Source organism: Halyomorpha halys, unplaced genomic scaffold (genome assembly GCF_000696795.3).
Source record: "Halyomorpha halys isolate HHAL.00 unplaced genomic scaffold, Hhal_1.1 Scaffold208.1, whole genome shotgun sequence".
Lineage (NCBI taxonomy): Eukaryota > Metazoa > Arthropoda > Insecta > Hemiptera > Pentatomidae > Halyomorpha > Halyomorpha halys.
The window spans coordinates 262,861-277,847 of NW_027109100.1; the positions used below are offsets into that span (position 1 = coordinate 262,861).

At 30.2% G+C, this 14,987-nt stretch overlaps 1 protein-coding gene across 6 annotated transcripts in view; it reads left to right on the forward strand.

The window, feature by feature from the left end:
* The window catches only part of LOC106679546 (supervillin), a 394,230-nt gene that overhangs the window by 194,665 nt on the left and 184,578 nt on the right, over nt 1-14,987 (forward strand). For 4 of the 6 annotated variants that reach the window (XM_014418761.2, XM_014418757.2, XM_014418760.2 and 1 more), the window contains 2 exons: nt 904-1,029; nt 3,133-3,262. In XM_014418761.2, coding sequence (XP_014274247.1) covers nt 904-1,029; nt 3,133-3,262 — 256 coding nt within the window. The remainder of the gene's footprint in view (nt 1-903; nt 1,030-3,132; nt 3,263-14,987) is intronic. The other 2 variants (XM_014418758.2, XM_014418759.2) reach the window with 2 other exon arrangements.

The following is a 14,987-nucleotide window of genomic DNA, read 5'->3' on the forward strand; positions in this document are numbered from 1 at the left end:
GTATTTAAAGTTGTTAATTTTATTTTAAAAAATAGCCCAAATTGTTTTCTTTATTTATGAAATTTTCTAAGGTAATTTTAAATAACTTTTACTATTCCCATTATTTTTTCTGTTCCTGTAATTTTTTCATTATGTTTTTTTAAAATCATTTGTTTAATAATTACTTCTTTTTTTTAAACACTTATACAATTTCTGTTTGAAATTGTTTTACTTTTTCTTCTGTAATTAAAATATATTTATTAGTATTAATTGTCTAATACATTTGTATACATCATTCTATATTTCATAGTTTATTTATTCCCTTCTAAAGTTGATTACCTAAAGTTAAATGAAAATTAATTTTGGTTATTTTTTTATAAAATTGTTTAACTTTTTTAATTTATTTATGTATTTAATACGAAATCGGCGTAGTAGGCCTTACATGGTTAACATAATTTACATTTGTTAAACTTTCAATGCAATAAATTATATACATGAAAATAATTATTAGATAATGAATAACTCTCTGTAACTATTTTTGAGACCAAGGCTGAAGATGGGCGGATGGTCTGATACATCATAAAGAAGAGTTTATTGTTAGTGTAAAATTTATAAAAAATGTTCGAAGGAATTTCTTTTCTTTTATTATTATTATATTTACTTAAACAAAGATTGAATTTTAATTTGAAACAGATTTATGTTCCAAAAGATTCAAAAGTTGTTCTGTTACTTATACTTTTGTTTAGGATATTATTAATGAATTTTCAAATTTATCCTGAAACATGCTACAAATTATTTAAAAAAAAAAAATTGTATCCTTTATATTCTTTTATCAAAAAATTGATTGCTAATCATTATAAGTTTTGATTTAGTTATTAATAAAGATAATGAGGTGTTAAAAAAAGATGTGACATATGCCTAAAGCAGGTGACGAGCCTAGCAAGTTGACCCTTGCCGAGAGAGTAGCACTTTTCACCCAGAGAGAAGAGTCACAGAAGAAAGCTCCTGCTCCACCACCTCCGAGGAGGATTTCGCAAGCACCTCTCCTAGGTCCTTATCACCGAATTTTATATAATTAATAACTATCTATTAAGGTGTTATCTAGTTTAGTTTCGCTATCTTGGGCTGGGCTAATGTCTGTGTATGATGCTTGATATTGCTCTCCACTAACATCAGGGATTTTTTGTATTATGTGTTTTTATTGTGCTTGGAGTTCGTGTTTGTTAGTTAGTCTAACAGATTGCTGTTATTTCATTCATCGGCTTAATTATTGTGGTTTTGTGCAAAATATTTGAGAAAGGCAGTTGTCTCTTCTCATTTGATAAAATAAGTCATTATGATGACTTGTTTCAAAGGTCACTCTAGTTTTATACACACTGTGGTTATGGGCTGTGTGATTATTAATTATAGTGTGGTTTTATTGAACATAAAGAAAATTATTGCTTTTGATTTTTCAGTCACCATTGCTTTATATTTTAAACAATTGTGTCCACAAAAATTTTATCCAATAATATTTGAGGTATAAATATAATTTTTTAAAAAAGTAAATGGTCCTTAATTTTTTAAAAAATTAAATGGTCCTTAATTTTATAAAAAATTAAATAAATAATCTTTTGCGGAGTTTTGTATTTTGTTTATCATTTTCATCCCCATTGAATTTTATAATGTTATGATGTTTCAGTTATAACAATAATAATATTACCCTTTGCTTTGTTTGATTCAGACTTATACTTGAGCTATGCATATGGAAGGGGGGCAAATATTAATAATAAAAAATAATGCACTTATTCAATTATTTGCTTTTGACTGGATTGTTTCAATGTGCATGTTGAATGTAATTAATAAAAAATAAGATATTCTTAGGTTTGCTTGTTACTATTGCATGTGCATCATCAATTGTTATCTTAAGATTTTTTTGTGGTTTATTATAATTGTACATAAAAATAACATTCGCTGAATCATACTCAAGCATCTTTTGTTTTCAGATTATTTTCTATCTGATTGTTTTTTTATGTGAATGTATTTAGAATTATTTGTAAGTATGCATGATTTTATTTTGTCTGTTGTATATTAAATCACCATTCCTTATGAACAAACTATGTTTCTGACACAATTTAAGCATAAAAATTTAATGAATCATGTATATTGATGCTTCTGGTGTTAATATACCGTAATCTAGATGTTATAATAATTTTGAAAACTATAATCCTTTGATACCTTCTTTGATATTTATTTGGTTTAAAAAAATATATAAACTAGTGTGTTCTATAACTTATCATATTGGAAATTTTTTGTCTATTATTCTGTCACTTAGCCATTTATGAACACGTTTAATGCCAGGGTTATCTCATGTTTCTATCTCCTGTAAGGACTGATGAAGTTAGCCTGCCAAAATATGACAATTTTGTATTTCAATTACTTTCTAAAACACCAGTAAAATTGAAACAAAATTCTTTTAAAACTTTTTTCGTAGCAGGAGTCATCGCAGCCAAACATGATTATTTCCTCTTCAATTCAAATTTTGTAATTAATATACAATTTTCCTGAAACCACTTGTTTCAATATTTTTAAATAATTTGAAATTGATTGGGTAAAACTATTTGTTTTTAAGTTATGTTAGAAGAAATTAATTATTATAATTTACTATTTCAAATTTGATTTTATTCAATGTACTTGTTATGTTCCTTTCAGCCATGAAATGTTTGTGTTTTGTTTTTCAAAGCAATAAATCAATTAGTCCTTGCTTGTCAAGTATTTTTTACCATTATGGTCTTATTATATAGGAGGTTGTGGAAAAGAAAGGAATAATGTGACTCAAAAACATAGTTATTGTATATATTTTATTAAAAGCTACAAATATCAATAAATAAATAAAATTTGTTAATCAAACTATAGATGCTTCTTAATAATTATGTGTTCTTAAATAATTCTTATTCTTACTAAGTGACAACTTTCTGAACTATACTGTACTGTTAAAATCTGCATGATGGCTCCTTTCCCAATGTTCTTAAAATGATACTATTTTTGGGAGTTAAACTTTAATATTGCACTCTATTACTTAAAATATTTTCAGCATGTTAATATGATAGTAATTTTGATCATTAATTCATTGTTATTGATAATTTGTTTATATTGCTGAATTTATGACCACAGTTGAGGGGCTCATGAAGAACTTAGCAGAAAAGACCGGCGTCCGAGCTCCATTAATTGTAAGAAGGCTCTCGACCTCGAGTACTTCGAGTGAATCAGAGAACGGCCAGGATGATCGCCTGTCTCCAAACCGGTCAGTTTATTTTATTTTTTACTGGTTGACTTAAGGTAGATGCATCAGTAGAAGGCACTTAAAACAAAAAAAAAATCAGGCTTTTTTAATATTTCAATTAAATAATCATAATTTATTGGAGGAAGATAGTCCAAGTGGTGGTCAATAAAGGAATCAAAATAGTAAAAGAAAACTATTTATTTATTATATTATTATATCACTTATTATTATTTCTATTATATTTATTAGTTTTATCATTAGTAGAAGTTCTCCTACCAACTGAATTGGTTGGAGAACTTCATTCTTACAGCCCTGACGAAGCCCTGCAAAGTGGAGTGAAACATTGGTTAACAATAAATAGTTTTCTTTTAATATTTTGATACCTTTATTGACCCGACCCAGTCAATATCTTCCTCCAATCTACTTCATACGGTCAATCATAATTTATATATATTTTTCAATGTTTGTATAAGGTTGTTAAACCTTCCTCAAAGCTCATTTACTTTAGATTTTATCAAAAATAAATTATTATTATTTCTAAACCAAATGAACCTAATACATATTTTTGCGCCAGTGGCAGGCTTCAAATACAATTAAATCACAACTTCTACATGAGAAATATTAGTTTCGACTAAAAAATATCTAAAGGATTTCCTAGTAAAAATTATCTAAAGGATGATTTAATACAAAAAGTAGGAAAACTTTTTTGTGACCTGAAAAATGGTCATGAAGCATTAAAAAAAACTTACCTCTTATCTCATCAAGCTGAATACCATGTCCAGGTGGAGAGTTTTTTTAATGGCTGACATAATCAATTGACTGCCTTATTGCTGATATCTTTCTGAAAGAAACTCATGACAAGTGAATCATAAAAGTGACAGAAAACACTCCAGTTGTATCTAAAGCCTTATTTTTTAAAATTTAAATTTCAAGTTTCTTCTACTAGTACATCTACTCTAAATTTCAAGTGCCTTTTACTGATGCATCTACTCTAAAGTTGCATGTAATCTTTATAAATGTAGGTGTCACTAAAGGTAATTATTTGTAAACTATATCTTAGTAGATAACAAATCATTCAGTTTTTAACTTTGATAAGTCTAGCAAAACAATCACAATCAAAGTTATCACTCTTCATAAGTTCAAGTGGTAAAATATTAAATATGCTTATCTATCAAGCTCATTTTATTCTGCTTTACCTACTAATGAAACAACCTTATTTTTAAGACATCCATTTTATTAGAAATTAAAAAGATTTTTTCAACCAAGCTTATAAACAGTAACATTTGTAAATCAAAATTATACTTCAGTTTAAACCTCCGTGGTCAAAAGATCAAAATTTATTTAATCAGATCCATTTTGAGATATATTGTTATTCACAACTAAACACATTTTGTCATTCTTTCTTGTTGATATAAGTATCTCTTTTATTAACTATGTGAATAATTAATAATCTAATAAATAGCATTGTTTGATTTACCTTACAATTTTTTACTATCGAAAATATTTGATTTAAAATATTCAAAAGTAGTTTCTGAAGTGATTTTACTTGCAAGCATTTAAAACTAATGCCAGTATAATATCAATTTTGTTTTCACCTGTGTAATGTTTAATCTAATCGATAAAAAAAGGATTTATTTAGTTTAAATTTAAAATAAATTTAATCTTTGGCTTTATAATACATTTCTTTCCAAATTATAAAAAAAACAAATTTGTTCTGTCCTTCGACTGCCTGCACTGTTGTGTCTAAATTTTTCCTTTATAGCTCTGATTTATTTTTATATACCTAACTGTATAAAATATAGTGTAGAATATCTCAGTTTTTATTGGTAAAGGAATTATATGGAATCCTATCACTAGACTTGCAAGATAAAAGTTCTCCAAGAATTGAGGAGCTCTCTAGCAAAATTCAATATAACCACTTTTTAACGAATATTATATAAATTATTATTAAAGAGGCATCTCATGATGATAGGTCAAATTGGTATTAAAAATGTCGATTTGTAACTCCTAATTGACAGGACTAAATTTATGTTTTAAAATAAACTTAATTATTTTTAGCTGTAGAATTTTAATTAATTATTTTTAGCTGTAGAATTTTAATTAATTATTTTTAGCTGTAGAATTTTAATTGTTCAAAACAATCTTTATTAATCAGAAGTGGATTTATTAACTTTTGTTAGAATGTTCTTCAATTATATTATCGAACAACTTCTTAGACTGATTTGTGGTCAGACCTCTGACTTTCCAATATACTGAAATTCCTTCATTGTAATTCATTATTTGAAAGAGTAATAAATTGTTATTATTTGTTGTGATTAATTTTTTTCTCGATTCTTAAAAGATATAATTATAGCTATTAAAATATTTTGTTTGTTTATTTCAAAGTTTCTTCTTGTCAAAAAAGTAAGGTACCTGTTTTTTTTTTTGTTGTTTTTTTTCTACTTGGCACAGATTTAAATTATCAAAATACTCTGCAAATTAATGGTTTCTAACTGATGGGTTGCAAGAGCTGTGGGAGGGTCCAACTATACATATATTTGTGAAGATTTATTGATAAAATTATTTTATATATCATCTTTCCAAATATTTCGGTGCTCTCTGAAATGTTTTAACAGATAAATGCACAACAAAAAGTGACTAAAATGCACTTTTAAGATACTTAATTTGGATATATTTCCCTAGGAGGGCCCTCCTTTACCCAGTTGAGGAATGGGGGGTGGACCACAAATGGTTCATTTTTCGGCTTAGTTGGTTCACATACTTCTATGGTTTGGGAACCACTGCTATTAATGATTCATTCTCGGGTTACATTTCTTCGCTCTGCTCAAAAAAATAATATATCCTGATAAATAATATATCCTGATTGCTTAGAGCAAGCTCTTGTTAAAATATTGAGTAGGTAGGTAATGGTCCATTATAAATCTATTACAATTGTAGGTAGGGATCTTCCAGTTAAATTGAACTGCAACCCTGTCACAGGTCCAACTGTTCCAGTGATAGCCCTTTCACTCTTATTATATTATCAACTCTCAAGTTTAAAATAATCTGGTGTGGTGCTTGTATTACTCAACCTTCACTTACCACACTGCATACACACCCAAGTTTTACGTATATTGGTGGGCTTACGTTGAAGCTATTGATATTTTAGTGATTAAAAAAAAAAAAATCTCAACACCAAAGAAGCCAAACAATATTATGAACTTTTTTTTGTGGAGTTTCTTAAGGTGGTAATAACAAATTTAAATTTTGTTCCTGCCAAGAATACAACAGTTAAGAAAAAGATAAGGAAGTCGTTCAGATCTAATGTATCTATGTATCTATTTTTTCTCTGTTAGTATGTCTAAAATTATTTAATATTTTGTATTTATATATGTGTTACTATTTCTGACAATGAGAGTTAGTTATTTTTTCAAATAAACAAAATAAAAGGTACTTCAGGGTAAGATTTTTTGAACTTTTGCGTTAAAGCCCTATTAGGATAAGATCTATCTGCTATTAAAGACTATTTAATTTGATTCCCCGAGTCAAATAAAGATCATTAAAGCTGTTTAGGAAAAAAAATCGAGAAAAAAATGTGAATAATCGATTCTATCAGTCGATTTCGAAAGTTGTCTCATGCTAAGTATATACGTAATTTTAATATGTAATTTCAGTTTTTTACGACTTTTCATTTTTGAACTTAGCTACACACATGCCATTTTATGAAACTTGGTTGATTAGACTCAGCTGCCTTCGAAACCTGTATTTCCGTCAAAAACTCGAATTCGAAATTTTGCAATTTCAAGCTCGTTCGCAATCCCTTCCCTTACTCTATATTCCATTTATAGATAAGCGAAAGTAAAAAGCCCTCAGTACTAAATACTAGATGTAACATATCTTGTGTAGAATATATTATTTATCAAAATTAGTAGATTAGTATCTTAGTGGATATAATAATGCCTATATAGAACCACCGGTCAGTACATAAAATGTCAACTGTTACCTACTCACTCTAGTTATCAATAAGTTTTCACTTTTGAATACTTATTGATATCAATATATATATATATATATATATACATATATATATATATTAATTGATAACAATTTTTAAATTGCTTAATTGCTACTTGATAACATCTCCAAGTTATCGGCTACTGTATTTAATACTGTATCGGCTGAATGATTTTAATTGAAGTAGTAAACATCAATAATAAAAAATATAGCGCTATGCAGAGCATTCCATTCAAAAGTGTTTAACAAATATGTTAGCAATTATAGTATTTAGTTCGTTATTTAACCGCCGTGAAGCTAATAGCACTTCCATCTTGTTTTCAATACGGTTTCTATCAGCCCAATTTTGTCTTATAACATTAAGTAGCGATTGATCATTGATTGTTAAAATAGCTAGTAGCATAATAAAGGACCAGTTTTCGGCCTTTTCTTGTGGACCACTTTAAGTAATAAGTTGCTGCTTTGAGAAGTTGATATGTCCCTAAAAAGAGAAGTTTAAGTAGTTAAGTGGAGGCTTTTTATAGCTTCCTCTGCCGTAAAACGTCAAATTAAATGGTTATTAAACCTAGAAAGGGAAAAAGTACTTTTTTTTACTTACACAAGTTGCCTTTAAACCTGAAAGTTAGGTTGAGTTTGCATCGCGATTTCTATGATAGTCGGCAGTGCGTACTTTTGACGATTAAACTGAAAAAAGTTGCCTTCTTACCTGACTATGGCTCTGCCAAAAGGAGAGAGGATTAAAAATACAATTTTTAGGGGTATGTGATAATCTGCTCGTCCGTAGATATTACTTTCATACGGATTGGTTATTCTACAGGTTACCAAGCTATTCGAGCCTAAGAGAGCTGGCCGATTCATTCTGTGGGACCGCATATAAGCTGCCCTTCTGTAGCCATTTTTACCTATTAACCAATATTTCCATTTTTTGAGAGAACTGTTGAAACTATTTTCATTTTTTTAGAACCTATTATCAAATCGTAAATGTTTTTAAACATTATTTTTGTTTTATCTTTGAGCCTAGTACGCCGATTTTCACGGCTCATTGAATCAAAGAGTTATTAATACTAGAGAGGTTTTATCGTCAATGAGATATTTCGACATGGCTTAAATGCCGAATTAAAAAAAAAAAAATCTTCCTTTTAAGTAGCTCTTATTTGAAAAAATAACCCGTTCTAAATGTTAAAAATTATAAACCATCTAAAAATATAAAATATTGAAGAATTTAGTGATTAATTAAAGGGGAAAAGAAAGGAAAAATAGATACAATCTATTCCAACGGGAAAACCTTAACTAAGGTTAGAGAAAGTTCTAAGGCTTATAGTTCCATTAATAATAAAATCCATGGAATAATAATTTTAAAAAAGTATTCTTTAAGTTTCCCTTAGAGTCCTAAAAATTATTCTTGATAAATAAATTCTATAGCTAATATAAAAATAAATGTCTATAAAAAGTTCTAGAACCTTGATTTTGTATTTTTATTCGGACTTCCTTAGCAAGATAAGTCGGTAATATGAAGTCCACCAATGTACACAAAGTATGGAGACGTATGTAGGTTAGTAAGTGAAATTTGTGTGATGCACGTACGGCTCTAGATGTTTTTAATTAATTGATGGATTACAACGTGTAGAGAAGCTTAGGCAATTGCTCCTCCTGTTAGTGATTGTTTTTGTTGCCTTTGGTATTTCGTAAAAGTTATAAAGGCCCACTGAGACAGTTGGAGGTTCCCACCTTCATTGTCTTGTGTGAAGATGCTCATACTGCCCTGACTCATTACCATTCCGATCCGTTCCCACTGTTACATCGCCGGTTACATCTTAGAGGGTACTGTTACCGCCGTGGGAGCAAGTTCTCTTGAGACCGCTAGTTCTCGCTGTAATCACGCCCTCTTGTGGCCTCTGCGGGAGCATGTCCGGCCTCTTGTTTACTTTAAATGGCTCTCAAATAGTGATGCGTAGCGGGGGGGGGGGCGACGAGAAAGGGAGGTTCACTGAAGCAAACCTCATGTTGCAATATAGAAATATTGAATAACGTTTTTGTCTTTACTTAGATCTAGTTGTGGATTCAGAAAATTTTTGGGGGAGGAAGACACCACCGATCTGTCAACGAGGTGTACACATTCGGAATGACAGTAATCAAACACAAAGATGGTCGTTCAGGGATAATATGGGTGGATTACCGAGGACATTTTAAAATCTGCCTGTTCAAAATTTGCGGAGAATGATATAATAATGGCCAAACACGGTTTCTGTTTATTACGAATACATGTTACACAAAATTCTGACTGTTCCGTATCTCATGTACAAGCGTCAGTCGGACCCATAGTGCAAGGGTCGTGATTGAATCTGACTTTTGAATGACTGTTCGACTGACCGTATAAGTGGGATACAAACTATTTATTTTAACGTAGTTCTCCTTTACCAATGGTGCAAAAATAAAAATTCATACCCAAGTTATTTTGTCTTCAAAACATAATTTTTAAGTAATAATATTTATTAAGAGCCATTATATTATATAATTTATTCATGTACTGCTATTTGACACTTGCACGTGTCTCCCCCTAAACCCGCGTCACCACTTAAAGTTACAATAATATTTGTAATTTTGAACTCATCTATTAGTTTTATCATTATTTATCGTAAATACCTCTTGCTTGAATACTCCTTAAAATATTGATGAAATTCGTGTGTGATTCAACAAAATTATTCTCGTTTAGTTTTTCGATATAGCTTCACCAACGACATCGTGACGGATCTGCCTGCTCTCTTAAATAAAGATCATCGAAAATGTGAACTTATGCTTGTTGTGACCAATCATTCGTATTTTAGAAGTCATGACTTTTTCGCCATAAGACTTCTGGAGCCCAATAAAACGTGGCGAATTTCTACCAATTGACCTCATAATGTTATTCCAGTGAACTCGCTTCCACGTATATTAAGTGTATTAATTATTTTCCTGATTAATTGACGTTGATCATTTTTCCCTGTTCCTATAGGTTGGAGCGTTATATTTAAAGCATAATACCTTCCTCAATAAACTGTCTATCTAAGGTAAATAGAATTCTTCAAATAGGACCGGTAATTTTTTAATAAGAGCGTTCAAACGAATACACTCTTAAGTCTGTACATAACAGCTTACTGTTTATGTTGGTAGGTTTTATTATTTCTAAACCTGCTGTAGAAAATGGAGGTAATTAGCTTCAATTTAGTAAATATTGGTTCGATAGTTTTTGAAGTTTTAAAGGAAAAACAGGTTGCGTTTTTGTTTGATTTTTGAGATGACATTGAGATTACTTATTTTTCTCAATATTTTACCAGGTTTCCTACAAAGCTAATTTCTGTTATACTTTTGTTAAAAAACCAAATGGACTAAACTAATAGTGTATATGCTATTTATAATTATTTAAAAATATTAATATAAGGTTTGGAGATAACTTAGTGAGATGTAACCTTTATATTTTTATCGTTATTTCAGTTCCAATATCACCCAAATATTTGTTTACTAGATAGTAAAACAAAAAACTGTTTTCTGAGGTCTCACTTGGTTGTCAGCCGGACGAAGATAAATTAATGGTGTCATATTTATATATGTCTAAAGGTGAACAGGGGTACTAGGAACAATGGTGGTCATATTTTTTGCCCACTAATGGCTTTATCGAGTACATATGCCGTCATGAATCCCACCAACCCTCTTTCGCTTGTAAAAATAATTTGAAATATCTTTTTTGTCCAAATAAATAATTTTTTTTTTTTTTCTAAAAAATAAATGTGATAAAATGCTAGAATATAATCTTCCCGAATCACCAATATTCATTCACATTTTAACTGAAGTATTCTGATGAGATCATTGCTTTTAATGAACCTTCAGAAAAATCAGACGAATGCGTTTACGAGCTAATGTAGTCAACCAAGGGTGGGCCTGTTTGTAAAATTAATTTATGAATGTAAAATGTTTAAGTTCCTGAAATTAAGTTTCTCAAAACTTAAATTATCTCCAAGATCCTGTTCTAGATCATTTCTAATAGATAAGATTACCAATTAGACTTTCTGACTGAAAGCTTTAGGGTGTTTTTTAAGGGATAGGGATTGGTAGGAACAATATACAGCTGTTTAAACATTGCATCTTCTAGATGCATTGCCTACTTGTGTTTATAATTTTTTCGATTTTGGAACAAATTTTAAATTGTTAATTTATCCCCCTCTCCCCCCATAACCCTCCTTAAATGTTGAGGTATTTAAAAACGGGGAAAATTTACCTTTTTTTCAGTTTTGTATATATATCAGTAATATAAAACAAATTCAAGTTTCTTTGTAAATTATTGTTGTTTGATTGTCGATAAACTAAATAGAATCAAAGAGGGTTTTTTTGTTTTTTGGTGGTGCAATAAAGTTTTTTTTTTGTTTTTTTTTTATAAATTTGGCCCCATATCCTTTGTGAGCCTATATTTTTTGTTAGAAAATACTCAATTTTGATCAGTTCAAAAGTCCTCCTAACTCAATCTATAAGAAATGCGTATTCTTTAATATTAAATCATAGTGAAATTTATTCTATATTTTTTGTATTGAATAACAATTAAAAAATTCATCATTTATAAATACCAAGTGGAATTTTCCGTTCAATTGGAACCGTTAGTACAACCTGTTATATCTGTGTACAGTTTCAGCTTCAGTACTTATCCAGAAGATTTTAAAAAAAAAATGGACAGGAATCAAGAATTAACATAGTTATTTTATGGAATGTTACTTTCGAATGTTCTTTGTGACAAGGTCAATAATGCTACTTGAAGTAAAAAAAACAAACAAAAAAAGAAAATAAATAATTGTTCCTATACGGGTGATAATTACTTTAATTGTTGTTGCAGCTATTGCATAAAAGTACCGTTATGTTGAAGAAATAAACTTTCGCTGAGGCCGGTTAAAGCAAGTCCTTGGGACGTTACATGAAGACTGAGATGTGAAGTCATCGTGAATTATCATAAATTTGCAAACATATCTTGCTATGCATTTACTAGAAGATTAAATGAAAAAAGAAAGGCAAATATTATTTCAGTATGTTTCGGAAGAATTTATACAAATTTTGAAATTTACGAAGATACAGTTTTTCAAGAAGCAATGTTTTTACTAACGAAAAATCAATATTTCGGAATTATTTTGAGGAATATCATCGAAACTGCTGCTCCCGTGAAGATCAACGTTATCAACTAAATCAGGGAGGGCTCTTATTTAAGCAAATTCACTCTACTTTATACTATTTTAGGTTTTTTTATTGTATTAGGTAGTTTTATAGATATGGAGCTGTGAATGAAAAATTAATTTTTTATTACGTTTTGAAATGGACGCCGTTTTTTATGCCCCTAACCATACTTGGCAGATTCATCAATTTTGACCAGTTCAAATACTATTTATTGATTCCAGTGATCCTGTTTTCATTAGCAGTAGCTGTCAAATATGAGGCTATATAATGTTAAATCAAATATAGAGCCTTAATTTTTTTTTTTTTATTTTTTTATTTTCCGTACCTTCTAGAGACAATTTTTGAATCTGTGCTTTGTGTTACTAATATCTGCTGAATTTATTTTTTCTTAGAAAGCTCCTGAGTTACTTAGACACCTTTGTGTCCATCCTTTGCCAACCATCTTCCTGTTTTCTCCTTCGTCTCATCTTCCTGTTTTTCCCCCCCCCCCCCCGTAGAAATGTACCATAAATCATAAACTCTCTGCACATCGGAGGAATTCAAATCATCATTACCTAGCTTAATTACTGTATCTTAAACCATAATTTAATAGATAATGAAATCTATGCAAAGTTTTATTTATTAGATATTGAAATCTATAGTTTTTTTTAAGCCGCATGTAATGTTGATGTAGTATGGACATCTATCTACGGGGAGGAATAAAAATTTGTTTTGAAGTGATTTCTTATGTTCTTTTACTGCATCGGGAATGCATTTAAAGAGGTGTCTGAGGAGTGGTAAGTTGTGGGAATTTAGAAAAATGAGAATCAGTCGACGAGAGCCACTAGTTTTCTATGTAAATTTATTTGTTAGTTCATTTTTTATTACAATACATTTATTGATTCATGTAAGAAACAGATCCTCCCATAACGTAGTACTAACTTAGCGCCTGTTTTTTTAAAATCCTTAGTGTTCCTCTGCAAGAAAATAACAGTGATAATTTTTAAAAGTTGATTTGGTTATCTTTAAGATTACTGTGGAAGTTGTTGGTTTTTATATACTTATTTTAGCGCATTAACATATTCCGGTCCTATAATGAGGTCGGATAAATTGTATTTTCTGAGCGTATTTTTCTAACTACGTCATTTAAAGCGGATTGGACTGCTGGATGGTTCCAATTTGAACTCTTATTAAAAAGCCCCAATTTAAGTATATTCAACTTAATAAATTTTGTTTATGACTTCCGATCAACGGTTTTATGAGGACTGAAAATACCTTGTTACCCAGAGCGAACCAGGTCGAACCGCCTCTGGATTTTATCGCTGCGCGGTAGACAATTTGGGTCAGACTTCCTCTCTTTCAGAAAATGTTCACCGAACTATGTTTGAGTTGTCAGTGCTGACATATTTTTTCCCCTTTACCTCCTCGTGAAGGGGAGTTATTTTATGGAGGAGATGACCTTTTTGGAGGAAGAAGGGAAGAGAGAGAGGACACATTTTGTTGCCGCCCGCCCTGACCGGGTTATCGTTCCGACGGGGCTATTGTTGTGCCGAGCCGTCAGCCATCTTCAATGCCTTTGTTCATTTGCAATCCGTCCGCCCTTCAAGTTGTCAGTTTGTTTTGTATATTCTAGCCGCATTTTGTGGGCCAAAGTGATTAACTCTTATTGTCTGCTCTCACCTCTTCTTCCTTATTATAATATCTTCTTGCATGTCATGCAGTTTTTTCCTCGGTTTAATGAGATCTATCATTCTTGGATGTTTGTCATCGTAAAAGCTTTAAATAAATGTTTAAACTAAAAAAAAATATTGATACATTAGCAAAGTACCATCATATTGCTATGATATATATGCATACATATATACATGTATTAATACATGAACTGTTGGGAGCAAAAGTGATGTAAGCATTCTGTTCTCATTATCATTAATATTCATCAAAAACTAGCTAATTAATTGATTACTGGGTAGATAAAAATCCACTCTTCCCTTCAAAATACTCTTAAATTGTTGTGCTCAATACTGACTACTTTTAGACTGGGAAAAGTGTTAAACATTTCTTAACTTGAATTTTACTTAACACTACATACAACTGAAAACCAAAATATTCTATGTTTGACCTAAATAAATTCTTGCCTACGTTTCGGCCGACTCATTTAACGTTTAATTGGCATGTTGAGTACGTATTACACTTGTAGGTTTTTTGTTTTTTATCCTATCCGACATCTCTGTTAGGTTCAATCTTCTTCCGTACAAATACTATGTACAATTAGAAAATCTCAAGGCTTCCCCTCTTTACGATGGTTGTATTTTACTTCCTCAATACCAGAGTTAGGTAAGTTTTGTATTAATGGTGTAAAGGTAAAAAAGAGTTCGAAATCGAAAATATTTGCTCGAAAGCTACGTTTTAGACTTCAAGGATTAAATTTGGTCTGTATTCAAATTTGTGCTCACACGTATTTAGGTTTCATTAAAATCTGTTTGCTACTTTTGCTAATCCATGCGAAAAAAAACTGTATGTATAAATCCATTTCAACAACTCCTCGTCCCGCAGATTTTATTCTCAAATGACAATAATGATCCTA